The sequence below is a fragment of the Sebastes fasciatus genome, chromosome 1 (assembly GCF_043250625.1).
Source record: "Sebastes fasciatus isolate fSebFas1 chromosome 1, fSebFas1.pri, whole genome shotgun sequence".
In the NCBI taxonomy this organism is placed as follows: Eukaryota; Metazoa; Chordata; class Actinopteri; order Perciformes; family Sebastidae; genus Sebastes; species Sebastes fasciatus.
The window spans coordinates 25,953,662-25,972,751 of NC_133795.1; the positions used below are offsets into that span (position 1 = coordinate 25,953,662).

At 40.7% G+C, this 19,090-nt stretch overlaps 1 protein-coding gene across 9 annotated transcripts in view; it reads right to left on the reverse strand.

Moving 5' to 3' along the window:
* rap1gapb (RAP1 GTPase activating protein b) overlaps positions 1-19,090 on the reverse strand; it is a 136,586-nt gene that overhangs the window by 53,047 nt on the left and 64,449 nt on the right. For 7 of the 9 annotated variants that reach the window (XM_074639943.1, XM_074639937.1, XM_074639920.1 and 4 more), the window contains one exon: positions 16,267-16,302. Coding sequence is in view for 5 of the 9 variants with exons in the window: in XM_074639920.1 (XP_074496021.1) it covers positions 16,267-16,302 (36 nt within the window). In the remaining 4 variants the exon portion in view is untranslated. Of the gene's footprint in view, positions 1-1,225; positions 1,489-16,266; positions 16,303-19,090 lie in introns of those variants that run through there. The other 2 variants (XM_074639950.1, XM_074639927.1) reach the window with 2 other exon arrangements.

The window sequence follows — 19,090 nt, forward strand, 5'->3', positions numbered from 1 at the left end:
ATAGTGTGCAAAGGCCTTTAGTCAGTGATCCTGTAACTATAGGTCTGATGACATAGGAAGGCTTTTTCAGTGAAACAGGGTTTTATAGATAAGATACTTCCAATACAACTCCCTCTCACTTCAACAAACAACAAAGATAACACAAGAAAACAACTCTGGTGCATCATATCACCCAGTCAATCAGTTGGTGACTCCAAACCTCCACTCAGGCAGCAGCAATAATTTCAAGGTTAATCTGAAGACTTCTGTCTGTCTGAATCTGTCAACATGATTGCAGCCTGTTGGCTCTAACTGCTCTTCAAAAGACTGAGCTGAAAAGAAGACATAATTGGAAGTCTGCCAAACACAAACTTTTATTTTTCGTGATTTGCTTTCATCCAATTCACTGGGTGTACAGCTGTAACTCTTTTTCTAACAGGATTCAGGGTCATCGTCAGTCAGTCTCTCACTTGACATCACCAAAAGACAAATCCTGGAGTTGTTCCAGTAAGAGTGAATTGGGGGCTTTGGCAAAGCACAAACTTTGCATGCATTCTGTCACATTTTCGTCTTCATAAGTGTTGACGTATAACAGTCAAATGAAGCTTGACTGAATGTGAAAGCTCAAAGCAATCTGTGAGACGAGAATGTTTTTTTTTCTAATTTAATTTCATTGGAGCAGCTCCAGGTTTTGCCTTTCAACGACATTATACAGAATAAATTATTGCTCTAGGTTTGAGTTCCTATAAAGACTGGACACATATAATATTTAGATTGTATTTTTGCTTTCCGAGTAATGTTCTGCTTGGCTGCATCTTACCAGCACCACACACACACACACACACACACACACCGCCACACACAGTCCGAGAGAGACAAGTACATATAAACCCCTGAGCTTTGCAGGTCCACTTAGAAGAGAGCCACTAATCTAATCAAGTACAGCAGCTAATGCACAATGAAAGCAGAGTCATTTACTCGAGATGCCAGTCAGCCGCTTCCTGGGTGGACAAGATGGAGAGGGAGAGGAAGACAGAGAGACGCAGAGAGAAAGTTCAGGGATGAAGAGATCAGGACAGATCAGCTGGAGACAAAGCTCAACAACAGGCAAACTCTTCTTTAGCTGCTTGTATGTCTCTCTCTTATCTGTCAATCTTGTGTTGACTAAAGCTCTCTCAATTTATCTACATTTCAACAGTTTCTCTTTACAAGCGCAGTGCACTCCATCATCCCGGTCCATGCTTACCTATCTGTAGTGCTGCCTCACTTGCAGCTCAGTCTCCTCAACAACTCCTCTACGTATCGCTTCCCTCCGTGTGTCTGACTCTCTCTGTACTCCGACACCTGCTGTCGGGGATCAGCCTCGCTCCTGTCAGATGATGCTGCTGAGAGCAGCCCTCCCTTTCCGTCCTATCCACCCCGTCCTACTCTCTCCCTCTCTTCCCCTTCCTCACATGCGTGCATTTTCCAATTTTTTATTCTGAGGCGAGCACAAGCGCTCCCTTCTCTCTATCTCCTGCTCTCTCTCTGCCGATGTCTTCCCTTTGTTCGCTTTCCATCTCCACCTCCCCTCTTTTCTCTTGATCCGAGAGCTGCCCATCCAAGCCGTGGGTGTTGCTTTGCTTAGCATTTCCCTCAGTGATTCTGCTTGTTAACAACAGATTCGGTTCATTCAATAGGACAAAACGCCGTGGCCGGATGTAGGCTTGAAAGCAAAGTTTTCCAAACAAAGGACATTAGCTCATCTGAAAGGCGACATCAAATCTCTCTGTGCTATTATCGGCCTCACTCTGACAGCTTGTTCCAATACCATAAAACCCCTTCTGCAGAAATTAGCCTAACCGTCCCATTGTCCATTTGACACATTAGTGGCAGGCAGTTCGCTGAAAAGCTTTCAAATGCTGAAATGCAAATTTTAAAGAGCGCTCACACGTAATGGAGAAAATCACTTGCTCAGCCCACAGAGGAATAAGCACAGGTCAATGTTGTCCATTGTATTACTGAGTAATCACATTTCCCTAATCCTCATGCATAAGACAGTACAAGACGTCACTACACATTTCTTGCACAGTCATAAAAAAGTGGTCTTGCATAAAAGGCATTCACTGGATTTTAATATCAGTTGCCTTATTATGCACCTCTCTGCAGCGGTATCTATAATGAAGTGTTTCAGTTTTAAATCACTGTATCACCCGAAATAAGTCCAACATAGAATGTTCATGGAGCAGCTCACGGATCAGGCTGTTCTCATCGTTCGTAGCTATACCTACGAAAAGTAATGCACTGTAATTCTTATATATCCCGTGAAATCAATTCCTATTATCCACGTAATTGTGAACCAGGAAGTGTAAAGAGCGACAAATGCTGCGTAAAGAGGTCGGGCGGGTGGATCAAAAAACACCGGGCTTTAGTTATTCCAACCCAAACCACGATCTTTCCCTAAACCTAACCAAGTCAATATTTTCCTAAACCTAACCAAGTCATTCTGTTGCATAAACCTAACCAAGTCAATCTTTTCCTAAACCTAAGTAATTTTGTTGCCCAAACCTAACTAAGTAGTCTTGTTACCTAAACCTGACCAAGTCGATCTTTTCCTAAACCTAACTAAGTCATTTTGTTGCCCAAAACAAACCAAGTCGATCTTTTTGTTGCCTAAACATAAGTAGTTTTGTTGCCTAAACCTAACCAAGTTGATGTTTCCTAAACTTAACCAAGTAATTTAGTTTTGTTGCCTAACCTAACAAAGTTGTTTCCTGTGAAGACGGAAGTTTATTTTAAAAAGACTGTATGTAATGAGTGGAAATTGACACGTGTTGCTGGACATTCGTAGGAAAACGCACGGAAAATAAGGATTAACTGTTCATAAGATATCATACAAACTGTTTTATAAAGATACAGTGCACAGATAGACATACTCCTACTCTGCTTCCAATGGGAGTTGGTGTTTTCAGATTACAACAATGATTCAGAATATGTCACCTAAATTTCTTTGATTTTACTCAACTTTGTAAAACTCATTGCACTTTTATACAGGTCTAGCCCACATATATCCATACAGGTGAAAACAAAAGGTAAAAAGATATATAATAAATAATACATTTCCTTACCAATCAGGTTTGGAAAACAGTATCAGAGAAGCTCACGCTCCAGAATTGTATGCACATCCTCCATCCTGCTGCGTCTTTGCTCTGAAGCATCAGCTCTGGAAACAGATTTAGCTGCTCGCTAGGGTTACAGTTAAACTTCTACTCAGTATCAAGCTGCAGAAAATGTAGTAGAGCCAATCGATAAGCCACGAGGCTGCAGGCCCTGAAACGAACCCATAAGGGGATGTGAGCCAAGCCTTTTGGCGGCCTGTTGGCTTGTCCACACCCTCATGCATGTATAATGTTACAGGTAGCCCAGAGCTAGCCTAAGCACACACAAGCCAGTGTGCCAAAGTGAAAGGAACACACAAAGCCTGTATTCTTTTCATTTACTGCTCAGGAGGTTCTGGGTTACAATGGATAACCTACATTGTGGTTTTCCAGTAGAGATCCTAGGTAAGCTGCTCTACCATGAAGATAGTGTTACCCCAGGGAGGGCAAACACCTGAACAAAGTTGAGCTCCGGCAGTTGGGGAGGGAGCACGACGCATGCAGGTTAATCAACACCTCAGCCTGTTTCAAGCCTCTGAGCTGCCAGTGGGGTGGAGCTGGAGATGAAAGAGGATCTTTGCTTACATGGGACCAGAACAAATGGGAGTCAAATCAGGTCAGGAGGAGGCTCACTAAACAAATTATCAGTGTTTTATTCCAAGTGAGTACGTGGGAATTCAGGATTGTCAAGTTAATCAGACAATTACAAGGGAATGTATGTGGGTCATGCTGAGACTCTTCTGACTCTTTTCCCCCACATTTCTCATTTCATTAGTTTCATCCCCCTCTCTGTCTGTCTCGCATTGTGACTGTCTGCTTCCCACCACTCTTCACAGACCTCTCCTGAGGCAACCGGACTAAATTTAACTTTTACACACCCTCAAACTGCAGAGAATACTCTTAGAAAAAGAATCAGTAACACTTCAATTTACACAAATTTTGTCCTTGCCATCATATTCTTGAGGACAACGGTGCTGGCTAAAATGCCCCTCCTTTAAAACTGTAGGGTAGCTGCAGCGTCTGATACCTAGGGGTGTAGCTGAAATCTTTGTGACGCTGCCTCTGCAGTTGCTGCTCCTCTCAGTGAACTCTACCAAATGTCTAGCAGCTCTATGGATGGTTGAAACATTTAAGATTCAGGGAGATGAAGGAAAAGGACAGGCAGTGGAATCAGATTTGGGATTTTGACTCCCCCTGCTGTCAAAATGTTTTACGTGATGGGTAAAAGGAGGAAAAACTAGCATGGCCATTTTCAAAGGGGTCCCTTGACCTCTGACCTCAAGATATGTGGATGAAAATGGGTTCTATGGGTACCCACGAGTCTCCCCTTTACAGACTTTATGATAATCACATGCAGTTTGGTCAAAATCAATGCAGTTTTTGCACTCTTTGTGTCTTAATGTTGTATTTTGGAGGGATTATTGATAATTTTTATCAGTTCTCGAGTAGTAAAAATATAGTTGAATTTAGCACCAAATCTGTGTAACAAATAAATTGATGCAAAAACTCAGACATAATAGAGCATGGGAATTACCATCATATACTTCTATCTTTGTGTTCTAAACATGTATACACTTTCACAATACATTTCTTATTTATGAATAGAAGAACTTGACACAGTGCTAAACAGCATCTCAAATTAATCTTCAGGTTCACAGCATTCAGATGATGTACACCACTTCTATATGACATATACTGTTGACCTGCTATCTCCCCCTGTACGCCTCTAAAAAGACAAAAATGTGTCTATTGTGGGTCTCAGAGGGTTAAAAGACTTAAGTCTGACACCCTCTCGCATCTAAAGACAATGTGTCTTCACAGACTAATACTTTGCAAAGAGTGCTGGAGAGAGCGCACCTATTGGTTGTTGACAATGTTCGCATCATTGAACTTACAATAATCTTAAACTTGTTTGATTTTATTGGAACATCAAAACAAGAAAAAGACTGATCAAGATCACAGGAGCGAGCCGCAACTCTAGCTCACTCTCGTGATTTTATTCCGACATTGGAAATATGTCTGCGACTGTGAAATCGCTTGAAAAGTCATTTGGTGTAAGGTCGGTATAACCCATTCCTCCTGTTCTGCTCTCGTATTCAGCGCCCCTGTCCTTCCCACCCCTCTCTTCTCTTCCTCTCTTCTTCTCCTCTCCGTAGGGTCCTGAGGGGTTTGGTCGTGCCCGGGTGCTACGGTGGATTCCCCACAACGCATTCAGCAAAGCAGAGGAGCTACAAGCAGTTCAAGCCTCGCACGTCAATCATGATTTTCTTTAATAAATCCTTAAAAGCGTTTTGGGACGGTGTGGTCCTTGCTAGTGAAAGGGTCAGTACAAGCCTCCAGGAATCAAAGATAAAAAATATTCACCCTCACCAGTTCCACAACTTTTTCAATATGGTTAGGCTGAAAGACGGCTGGATCGGGCTGATACAAGAGCCAGTCCCATTTTACATGACACTATGTATAAATCTGTAACTGTATGTGTCTGAGTGTCATGGAGACCTATTCAGGCCAGCACTGAACACATACTGTAAAAAAACCAGAGCTGCAGAAAGAGTAATAAAAGACCGTTTTTGGCCACTAGCAGCGCAATGGATCAGTGTTTTTACAAGCGGGTCCGTACATATTGTATTTTATTTTATTTTACGTACAGGCCAACCATGACGTTTTTCTTACATCAAAGTGAGTTGTTTTGTTACTCTCTGCTCGTAGGCGCTTACACCTTCATACACACGTGTGATATTCACGCCTCGGCAAGGTAAAACGTGAGACTGACACGATATCCTCTGGTGGACAGGCGGATCTACTACATTCTTTGACGTGATACCAGGTTGACGTGTGCGAGTACGTGGGTGGCGCATTTTATAACCTGCAGTTGGTTTGACACTAATCTGCTGACTGACAGACCAAAAAACAAACCAACATGCCAATAACGGCAGGGACGAAGAAGAATGCTAGCAGGCAAACATGGATGTAAACAACACAGGATTTGAAATATCTAAAAAAACAACAACTTCACAAATGTTTTATGAGGAGGGAAATGTACTCAACATATTTGTTGGATCTCAAAGATATACACAATGAATGTAAACATTACTTTGGTTTGCTTATAAGAAAAAAGGTCAGCGGGAAAAGAGGAACAAGATAACTTTCAAAACAAAACAACATTAATATGTGTAGCCTCGGGGTGCTGGACTTGGCCGTGGCGCTCGTTTCCCTCACGGCGTGAAAGGTGGGAAAGGAAGCAGTTCTTCAACACAACAACAGTGTTGTCAGCACTCCCAGAACCCCGCTGACTCTTAATTACCTTGTGTTTGGGTGGCCCTCTCTATTGACTCTGGCAGTGATAAAGCTGGACCCAAACTGAGTGTGAAACCACAGGACCGTCAGTGGGCCGGTAGCATATGGAAGACAGGCTGTAGCTCATCCACAGTTCACCGACACAAAAATTCCCTAAATTCCTGTCAGACTGCACTCAGGTGTCGTCTCTTGCACTTTACCTTTGATGTTATTTATGTGGTTCCACTAAATCAAGATTTTTGTTTACATTAAATTTGAATGTAATAAAGAAAACTGCTTAAAAACAGACAAAATGTGTCGCTATATAATCTCTGTATGGATCTTATTAGGGATGTCATGATACCAGAAATGTTGTCGTCGATACCAATACCAGTGAAATTCCTCAATTCTCGATACCCAATTCGATACCACGATAAAAAAAACAAAAGTTAAAAAATAATGTTCTTCATACACTCCTTTGTTACCGTTTGTGTTTTGCACATTTATTACTAATCCCTAATGATCTGCCTCAAGTTTCTCACAAAAAACAAATTTTGCAAGGTTACATTTGAACATAAAATGATAACGTTATAATTTACCTTTCGCCGAATTCACAATTTTACTCAACTTACTTAATTTGAGAGCTTGAATGCATCATAATGTTAGTCAATACAACATCCATACATTAGCTGTTAGCTCCGTTATTTAGCAAAGCAAGATTGTGCTTCCCACCGGCTGCTAACAGCTAACGTTAACTAGCTCTCTTCCTGACGATTTCAACAAGGATCTGTTGTTCACAATTTAGCATTATCAGGAAAATGTTCTATCATCCACAGGACGACAGGACACTGTTAGTCCAAATCCTTGATCCCTGATATCTACGGTACCTGCCGTACGGTAGAAAAACGAGTACCACAACGTTAAATTTGAGATTAATCGCGGTTAACTATGGACAATCATGCGATTAATCGCGATTGAATAATTTAATCGATTGACAGCCCTTATGCAAATCCATCCATCTATCACCTGTACAGCTTATCTTCAACGCTGCAGTGGGCCTGGACTTTATCCCAGCATGCACTGGGCTGAATACTCCCTGGACAGGCTGCCAATCACACATGCTTGTACATTCAGACATACGCGATCACACCCGACACCTAAGGGAATTGAGAACTCTAAATTGCTGGTAGGTGTTTGTTGGTTAAAATACCTTAGAAAACACATTTCTGCTGAAGCACACAGCATAACTAAATTGCAATAAAAATGATCAAAAACAATAGCCTGGTATCACTTTGACATAATTTGAGGGCCAGACAAAATTGATTGGGAGCTGAAGTTAGCCTGCTGGCTGTACTATAGAGGAACTACCTTAGTTTTCCTGTGAACAATATTGGCTCCAGCAAACATCATTAAGGAACACTTTGTATTCAACTAACATCAACAACATTTTCCTTAATATACCATTATAAGTTACCTCATAGAAACTTAATATTCTGAACGTTTTTTCTCATCCTAAATTGATTGAATGGCGTGTGGATTGATCCTAACCCCTCGGTGTTTCGGAGTGCCCCAGTGACTAATAGGGTGATTACAGTCATTATGTGGACATGCAGGGCTGCCAGCGGCTGCTACAGGTGGGCACGGTGGCTGCTGAGTGAGGAGCACAAAGAGGAGACAAAACAACAACAACACAGCCGACCTCCAGCAGAGACTGAAGCAGAGAATGAGAAGATACTGGTATGCTCGTGAAGAATAATAGTTGAATAAGAGTTGTTTCGTTTACTGCCTTGATACCACTCGAGGCTTTGTGGGAATTCAACAAAAACTGAATTTTTTTTCCACTTCAGACCTCAAGTGTTTCTGAGCCATGCTGTAACTGTCTTTTGGAAATGTCATCACCAAACACACATTTTCCAGACAAAAGAATGTGCTGCATTTCTTCTCGCCTTAGAAACGGGCTTAGAAACTTGAAGTTTACAACATTGATTGAATGTACGTCATCGTACAAATGTGGAGAATGATTTCTATTTATGAACAATGGTCACAAATGCCACAAAGCAAACCCAAGATGCCTGAGCGAAACAATCGTACTGCGCTGAGTCATTCTCCTTTGCTCCCTGTCATCCCACTCAGTGAGCCATGTCCACTGCGTAATTGAAGAGTCTCCTGAACTGAGATGTAATAGAGCTTGATTACATGGAGGCGACCTGCTGATACTGTTAAATGGCTACGACTGCAAGCAACATTACCCTCTCAATAAGTCTGAGCTTTTCAATTAATTAGTGGAGAGGCTAATGAAGCGCAACTGGGAGGAGTATATAGTAGGTGCCTGTGTGTGTGTACTGTAACATCACAATTGTTTTTTTTTATAATCAGTATGTAAATGGAGAAAAAAATTAACCTTTCAATATGTAATACTTGTTTTCCTCTGGTCTGTGAAATCTTGCAGATGCCATTAGGAGCACCGGAGGACACAGGCACAAGCTTTTTTCAGATTACCTGTCTCGTGCACTACTGTTAGGATATAGAGACCGTTTTATAAAGATAACTTTTTTTGTGTGGTAAAAGGGTGGACAGTACTTCAAAAAGACCCTAAAAATGCATGGCTCTTTTCTCATCTACCATGGCAGCTGCAGTCTAGTATGTATTTAACTAAACAGGTGCACTGAGTAACAAGCGAACCCCATCTGCTAAAATTACCTCCAACATCACGCGCTGCTCTCACTGTGTGCCCTCTGCACAACCTGCGTAAGTAGACCACATTGCAACTGCATTGGGTCATAATGTTTTCCTCAGTGAACTCACTGAGGGCTGGACACACCCGTCTGGGTCGCAGCAGGGGCCTGGTTTTGATGCTGCCGAAAAAACATAGCCAGTCCATCGACTAAGAACCCCTGGAGCTTTTTACCCACGATAAAACTCAGCTACTCATAACCTGGGTTTAATGAGTGCTGCCGTCCCATTTCTCAATGATACAATAAAAAGGTTCTAAAAGTATTTTGTTTTGTTATCACTGTAAGCCTCTAGACATAATTAACATTAGTCACATTCATTGTATTATGCAAGATATGAATAATAAGATAAGAGGTTTCATAAAATAACTACATATTTGAAAGGGATATATTGCGTCATGTTTTCACAACACATTCTCACTCCCAACTCCTCAAATACCGCCGATTGTTCAATGCCCCTTGGTATCAGAGACTAGCGCATGGGGTACCCCTCTTGCGTTACGAACCATCTGGCAGGTCAGGTTACTATTTTTTCACCATCATGAAAATATTCAGGTTTATTGTAGATCTTTCAGGCACTGGGACATCATTAGACAAACCTTTACAGCGGCAACAACCAGACTATTATTTAGGATCCATATCCATTGAGTGGGTATACGGTAGATTAGATAAACAGTATGTGAGCCCCTTGTAAATAAAACTGTGTGCACTCATACTGTAAATACAATGGTTAGCCATTCCCGCAATGGCAATTCCTGCAAAAATCTTAGGCAATGCCTTTTAATGTTTGGATCTGTGTTATTATGTGGATTACATAGACAATTTAACTTGTTAAACCTGCCTGAGGCTTGTGTTCTGTGATCTCAGTAGGAGCCATAGCTGCGTCTCCAGATGCCTAAATTATCACAACTGATGGGCACGATAGCAACATGCAAATGTGAAATAAGGAAATTAGAAACGTTTTATCTTTTATTGCATTATGGTGATATTTGGGTTCAAAGAGGAAAAATGTGATCACTCAATCTAGGAGTGCATGGGTTGTGATAAACTTGTGTAATTTATGGATTGGACTGACACTTTATGATGTGAGAAAAACAATAAGTAATAGTGAGATGAGGGGACTGAAGTTGCCTGAATGAAATCCAGTAACGCTGGTGACATGAAGCTACAAACTGACGCCCGACACTTGTCGCTGCGTGATGGGCGTGACTTGCTCAAGAATAAAGTTGAGCTGATCTCAACTGGCCGTTTTGTTGCTTTTGTCGCTCGTAGTGTGAAGGCAGCATAATAAAACATACAAACTTGTTGGCCCTTTAAGAACGGGGTATGGCCGCCAATGAGCTTACAGAGTTCCACAACGTCATTACTAGGGCTGTTCCAAATACCATTTTTTTTGGGGCTTCAAAGCTTCAACCCCCATTTCAGTGCCCGGGACAGTGCCGCTGCCGCAGTACTGTACACACACGCACCTCTACACACTACAAACAGCGATATCCATCTGAGTATAACTAATAATAATTAATGTTGAATATGAATAATGAATAATGTTGTGGGATTATTCCTTATTTAACAGGCCATTTGGGGATTTATACTTTATTATTACATACTTGTATAAATGTACACAAAAAAAAAGAAATTAAAAAGGAAGCATTTGAATTTTGATTTGGAGGTTGATTACAATGGCAACGGTCGAAGCATCGAAGAGTTCGGGTCAGCCCTAGTCATTATGTAATTGAACTTTTGTACAAGTTCTGGACATACTGACATGGAGGAATACACAATAGAAATAACTGGTACTCATTGCTAAAACTGAAGCCTCAGGATATCCTGGCAGCAGGGTTAAAGTCAGCACTGCCAGGCTGGATCTGTCCAGGAATAGTTCAATGAACATTTCAATGAATTCAGTTTGATGTAGTGGCCTGCTGAGCCATTAGATCTCAGTCCCACTGAACATCAGTGAGATGAGATGGAACCAGTGGGGAATATCTGTGCCTGAAAAGTGCCTTAAACTTGCATTATTTCTAATAGCCCACAGGGGGCGACTCCTCTGGTTTCAAAAACAAGTCTGATAGTATAGAAGTCTATGAGAAAATGAGCCTACTTCTCACTTGATTTATTACCTCAGTAAACATTGTAAACATGAGTTTATGGTCTCAATCGCTAGTTTCAAGTCTTCTTCAATACAGCATGATGTTCATTTAGTAAATGATGGTCCCATTTAGAGTCAAATAGACCATAAAGCAGGGGATGCTTTAGGGCGTGGCTACCTTGTGATTGAAAGTTTGCTACCATGGCGATGTCCGATCTGGATGTTGTCCATGTTTCAGTCTTACAACTTTAACCCTTTCACAGTGTGTTTTCAGTTCGTGGAATTGTAACATTTTGGTCACCTAAAAATGTCTTATTCAGCTTTCGGTTGTGCTTAGCTCCACCCTCTCGTGTCACTTCTGGATGCAAAAAAACAAGATGGTGACGGCTAAAATATCGAACTTCAGGCTTCAACACCGTAGTCCAAAAACTAATATGTGACGTCATGGTGACTATGTCAACTTCTTATATACAGTCTATGGATTGAACAAGCTATCCTGGCTGTTTGGGAGGCAAAATGTAGTGCAACACAATATAAAGAAGGCTGCCCTAATATTTTGCTCTTATTATTCCTCCATCAAGAATTTCTAATACGGCAAATGTAAACTGCTTGTTTGTCCCCAAGACAGTCAACTGAGTATGCAATCCTTAATCTGCCCATTGACCTACAGTTGGCTACTCTCTTTCGTTCTTTGCTTTCTCCTCACTGACACTGACTCTTATATGAGTACCGGCCATTAACAGCAAGCTGAAGAGACACAGATGCCCAATTAGAGGCCTCTCTGCCCCACTCTTTCTCATCATTCAACACTGAGGACCACTTCATTACCAGCCAGCTCCTCGTGTCAGTCAAAGGGTTGCTCAGGCTCAGTAGATGGCTCCAAGGCAACAAACACACCTCCAGCTGTGCACATACATAATATATCACATTATCTCAAAGAGGGGCCCCTTGAGGTGCGTCCCCAACCAAACAAGTTAATTATGAAACAATTTGAATTCTTAGTTAGATTACAATAGAAATGCTGATCCCGTTGTTCCGCTTTATTAGCAGCATCACTAGACAGTAATTTCAATTGTAATATGCCACTCTAATGCTTTCCACCATTAGTACAGAATTGAGTTGTTAGGGACAAAATTCTCCTTATGCAGATTCCAGAAAGACAATTCTTGCGGTAATGCCGCTGCATTTATTCTGGTCTCCTTATTGCAGCACAGCAGGAGCTTTAGACCGAGGAAGATAAGCACCACCATTATCGAGAGTAATCAAGTTAATGAGTGTTTAATTGGGAACACTGTGCTGTGAGCGGTTTTGCACCGTAAAGTAAGTGTGTTCCTACCTCTCATCGAGAGCACCTCCTTGTCCGAATGATTGAGGGCTATTCAAGTCCATCAACACAAACGGAAAGTGTATGTGTGCCAGGGCGGGATGATGGAGACGGTTGTGCTCGGTAAGAGTGACAGAAAAGTCTGTTTGTGCCCACACGTACACACTCACACACACACACCAACACCTGGCTGGTTGAGGATAATGTTGTGATGGATTTGAGGCAGTGGCACATGGCAGGGAGTCCAGGAAAGCCAGTTTTGGATGGTTTGAAGCCACTGTGGTAAATCTCACTGACAATAACACAATAGCTGTGTGACAGGCTATAGGTAACAGAGACGGAGAGAGTCACTCACAAACAAAACTGAGACATATCCTAATTAAGTCATAATCCTTTTCTGAAGTCATCCAACCATATGTCATACTGGAAGCAAACCTCCTCAAGAATCAGTCCAAAAGAGAGAAATTATTAAAAACTAAGAATGTTGTTGATACTTGGGCTTTTTAATCTAAGTGCAGCCTGAGACTGATGGAGTACACAATTGGCATAATGACTCTGTGATTATAATCAGAGAGCTGTGCTGTGGATAGCCAACCCTGAGGCGCCATTAGCATGCGCTACAGGCCTGTTTGTGACAGAGAGAAACCTGAATCCTCGTGGTGAAATTCAGCGGGCGTCTGAGGGTGTATTCTCCTCTGATGAGCCTGATTCATCCTTGCACCTTCAATTTCCCCTTCCCAGTATACCCTCCCGTTTCCCTTTCCAGACTCATTCTGACTGATTTTTTACGGGCCCATTTGATGTATAACGATGAAGAGACAGTTTTTTCGGATGCTGGCGAGCTGGCTGAGGGCCTTGTAAACAAAAGAGACAAAATCCCTCTGAACAAAAGAATACAATCTATTGCGTTATTGCATATGACACACTGAAATAAATACAAACACTCAAGAAAATGCAATTAATATTTTGTCTCCCTCTCTGTGCTCTCTTTCCATTTTCTCTCTAATTCAACTCAGGGATGGACTGTGCCCAATTTCATCTGTCTTCTGCTAATTACCCATAATAACCACAGCAGGTAACCAGTGTTTATGATAACACTGACATTTGCTGCCTTGAATCTAAGGCTAAGACGATTCCTGGAGAATCTCCAGTAATTTGTTGATTACTAAAAATCATCTATGCCAATTCCTTTTGCAATCCTTTGCAATTTAAGCAATTTAAATGTAGATTTTTCTAAAAAGGAAACCAATTAGTTGTTCAGTCTTATTTTATTCGTAAATATCCTCTTTGCTCCTTAATAAAGCAAAAGTAATTCTTAGCCGATTACTTGATTAATCAATGGAATAATCGGTAGAATACTCGATTACTAAAATAATCGATAGCTGGAGCCCTACTTGAATCCGTGCCATAAGAAAGTGCAGGGCTCAACAATAAGGATTACACGCTTGCCTGTGGCAAGTAAAATGCCACGTTGGGCTAGTAAATCTAGTAACTCACTTGCCCAATTACGCGAGTCGTAAAGAATTAAACACATAGTTTAACTGACAATGAAAGTAGTTAGAGTTCTGCTCGTGCTAGTTAGCGAGCTAGTGTTCTGATTCCTTTACTTAAAGTCACGATTACATGAAAAATGCTTTACCCTTTTAGATCACATCCTCGGTCATACTGTGCACCTATTTAACAATATATTAAAAAAAATTTACAAAAAAAATTCTTCATATTTCTATATCAAAATCCAATGATCTTTTCTTCCTGTAAAACAGTATGAAGTAGGGCTGTGTATTGGCACGAATCTGGCGATACGCTATGTATCATGATACAGGGGTAACGATTCAATACATTGCAATATATTGCGATAATGTAAGCGAGGTGATATACTGTGATTTTTTAAAATCCAATTTCAGGAAAACTGTCATAGTATATAGAACATACCAGAAAAATATTTTTTTTAGAATAGGCAAAAATAACACATTTGTAATGCATGCAAAAAGCGGCATGGTTTTTTGCATGCAGTCGAAATGTTTTTTTTTGCAAAACTGAATGTGATTATCATAAAGTGGGCATGTCTGTAAAGGGGAGACTCGTGGGTACCCATAGAGCCCATTTTCATTCACATATCTTGAGGTCAAAGGTCAAGGGACCTCTTTGAATTTGGCCATACTAGTTTTCTTCGCCAAAATTTAGCACAAGTTTGGAGCGTTATTTAAAATCCTTCGTGACAAACTAACGCTATGAAATGGTACCGTTTCATATGATGCCAGTACCTTCACTCTAGCTTTAAAACTGAACCCGCTACAACCTCTGAAAGATAGAATAGTGTCTGATCTTTAAGAGGTTAATTAAAAATCGATACAGTGTTTTGTTGAATCGATACAGTATCACAAAACATTATGTCCAATCAAATGCGAAGGATTTAATATAAATCCCTCTTGTATCTGTACGTCGCTCAAATATTCAGTTTCACTGGGGAATACATCCCATTACAGAAGCTAAAGACGCTTTAACTTCCGTTTCACTGGGACTTTAATGAAAATTAACATTAACTTTGGTTTTTGTTGTTATTTAATAACCATTAATAAATAAAACAATGTGTATAGGGGCAAATAAAAATTGACTTTGTGAAACTAGATTTCTGACCCATTGCAAGTGAAAAAAAAACATTTATGTTGAACCCTGAACTGTGTATAATAGTAAGTCTGCATGGTATTATAATATAACAATTATAGCGATAAAATATCACAAATCTATATAAACACTGACTTGAATATAATGTCACATAGCTGACAGCACCACAAACGAATAGGTGCATGGGTTCATTACAGCACTAGAGTATATCATGTGAAATATTGTAACTCTTTATTGGTGTGAATCTTTATAAGTGGGACTATCAATCTCTCGGGTTGAGACCTCAGAGGTGTGTGTGCCCCACATGGCCAGCTGGTATCACACACATCCTTGTGCTCCCTGTCACCCTCCATCTGCTCTTGCCTCTTGTATTTACAGCCTCACATTCCCATTTCTCCGTGCTGTGGGACTTTACCTGCCAAGTAGGCAACATTACAAGCTCCACTATCTCTATTCGATCATACAGCATGCAGATGTCCAAAGCCATTAGAGCTGAGTGAGAAAATTATTTTATGAACAATTGAAAATCTTATTACGAGCCAGGAAAAATCCAAAGGGTGAGATAAAGAAGAGGAAGGTCTGCTTCTGGTTTTACTGCTCTAAAAATAGAGGTCTTATCAGCCTTCACCTATTCGCCATCAGGTCATCATATTGTCATCTCTTTAAAAAAACGCCTTTTGAGAATATTAAAGTGAAGAAGCTTCCTCTCAGCACAATCCTTCTTTCTACATCAATTTATCTCAGTTACTTGATGGACAAATCAAAGTCTACCTCTACGCTCCTCATGCTGAGTCAACTGGCTGTAGGAGCTTGTCGTCTTTATTGCTGTCAGTGAACATGGGTGGAAAAGAAAGACAATATCGATGCTGATATGTAATGAAATTTAAACTTTTGATAGATACAGAATGTTGTTGTTCCCTCTTTCAGGTGATTGAAGTTAGATAATCAAAAGTGTGGTTGGTCATGTGGGATAGGAAGGAATAGTCTCCATCTCAAATACTTAAAAAATTTGAATTGAATATTTGGGAAGAGAGTGTGTGTAGCAGTCAGGCTTGAAAGTAAATTATCTGATGCATAATGTGTTTCCATACGGAGAGGACTCACCAGAAGGTTCTGGTCCTGGAGAAGCTCTTGTCAACTCTAGAGAGAAACAACATGACAGTAGATTAATCTCAGTTCCCATCCTATGCATTAGTGAAAGCAGGAAAAGGTGAAACAAGGACAGATGTGTGAAGTATCTAACTAATCTAATGTTATTATCAGGGTAGACTAAGAACATTTTTTTTCAATGAATATAAGAAGACATGTTTATGAGCCTATACAGCTTTGCCATATCAAGGACAACTTGATCAGAATTGACATGTTATCACCTTATAAAGTTAATATGGGGAATCTCTTGGCAAAAAGTTGCCCAACTACAGATGGAGCCTACATTGAGCAATGCTAACATTCATCTGGAGTTTTCTAATAAATGTAAGTCCAATATTCACTCTCCTTAAACCTCTGTTTTGCTCTCCACCAACTCCTGAAGGAAACATCTGGCTCTTTAGCTGCTAAATGGCCCGATGTATTCGACAACTAACTTTACAGTCTGCTGTGGCTGGAAACCATGCTGATGAGAGCGGTGAGACTCAATCAAAGTAAAACCAGAACAATGACCCGAAAGATGGGGAAACACTCCATAAAGCTGAGAGGAACTGCAGAATCGGGTGATAATTCTCTGTGTCACTAGACGCTGTCACTTTCATGCTAATTGTTACAATTGCTAATACAACTAGAATTGTAGGATTGTATAGAACAACCTCGCGGTTGTATGCCTCCGTCAACCAGCCTACAAGTTGTAGTTGTTAACCATGTCTGTCCAAACTCTCATCACGTCATCATTTTATCCTATTAGACATTCGTGTGAAATTGCAATAATTAGCATATGAATTCTTGAGTCATGGCGTGTTATAACCTGTTTTGTCAGGTCACAGTGACCTTTGACCACAAAATTATAATCAGTTCATCCGTTGTGTCCAGGCGGACACTTGTGCCAAACTTGAAGAAATTCCCTCCAGGCGTTTAAGAGATATCACATTCACAAGAATGGTACAAATGGAAAGACGGACTACCCGAGAACATCATGCCTCCGGCCTGCTTGTTTTCAACAATATACACCCACAATGTGCCTCCATGAAGCCAGGTGAATATGATCCACATCGCCTCCCTCCACTGCTCCATTTCTACCCTCCACTTAATTTATCCACACCTCTGCCTGCCAGCCGCTGGCTACAGTAAGTCCATCTGGGGTGGGATTGTCTCAGAGATGGGAAGGGGCAGCTGGCAGATGTGCCCTGCAGGCTGCCAGACTGTTGGAGTCCAGAAATGTCTGAGTGGGGTGGTGGCCAAATAGTGCAGGTTTCATAAAAAGAAGAGTCAAATGTCACATATGATAAAAAGTAAGGCTGTCAAAGTTAACGCAATAATAAGGCGTTAACGCAAATTCGGTTTAATGCCACTAATTTCTTTAATGCAACTTGCGATTTTTGGGTTGTAGCTGAGTTTTAAAGCTAGAGTGAAGATACTGGTATCATATGAATCTAGAAAAACTTAAGGAATCCATTGGTACCAACCATATCATACTAGTTTGTCGAGAAGGAGGTAAAATAATGCTCCAAACTTACGCCAAATTTTGGCAAGGAAAAAACTGGCATGGCCATTTTCATAGGGGTATCTTGACCTCTGACCTCAAGATATGTGAATTAAAATGGGTGTTATGGGTACCCACGAGTCTCCCCTTTACAGACATGCCCACTTTATGATAATCACATGCAGTTTGGGGCAAGTCGTAGTCAAGTCAGCACACTGACACACTGACAGCTGTTGTTGCCTGTTGGGCTGCAGTTTGCCATGTTATGATTTGAGCATATAGTTTATGCTTAATGCAGTACCTGTGAGGGTTTCTGGACAATATTTGTAATTGTTTTGTCTTATTAACTTATTTCCACTAATAAATATATACATGCATTTGCATAAAGTAATCATATTTACCCACTCCCATGATGATAAGAGTATTAAATACTTGACAAATCTGCCTTTAAAGGACATTTTGAAGCGATAAAAAAATGGGATTAATTTGCGATTAATCACAATTAACTATGGACAATCATGTGATTAATCACAAATATTTTAACCAATTGACAGCACTAATAAAGAGGCAATCAAGGCGAGAAAAACATGTAAAGCTAACAAAGCATGTGGGATATATCTATATAAGGAATTAATTACAAGACATGTTGCTGTTTGATGAGTAATTACAGAGAGAGAAAGAGAAAGTCTGTGTGATTACAGGTAAAATTAACTACCAGGAAGAGGGAAAGAGGGAATAGGAGATTTATAGAGTGTTAGGGGTTTTGTTTCTCTTTCCATTTACTCTGCATACAAATGATGCAGGGCAAGAACTCCCACCTTGATCAATTGTTGCAGTGGCACCAAAGAAGATGCTGAGTGTGGACAATCAATCCTCTGATAATCACCGCTTATCCCTTCCTCCCCTGGGCCAAGCCAATCTAATAATTACCGTTGTCATTCGATGCCAACACGCTCACACACACTCGCTCTATTCGTCAGTAGCAATCCTGCTGACTGTCTCCTTCAAGGGAATATAGAGAGGAAGACAACTGTATAATGTATATACTGTATAGTGTGCAATAGCAATGTGTCTGTGTGAGGTTACTGCTGGGTCATCGGATTAAATTGTCTTCCTCAAACAAACATCCACAGTCTTTCCAAAAATTCTCAAGAAGTAAAATACAATCCAATGTCAAATGACGATTTATGTGACTCTGACATGTCTAGTAGCATGTTGAGCGCTACGAAACCAATAAACTTGCCAGTCACCTACAGTCTGTCGCCAATATCTGTTGACATTGAAGGAAAGACAGCG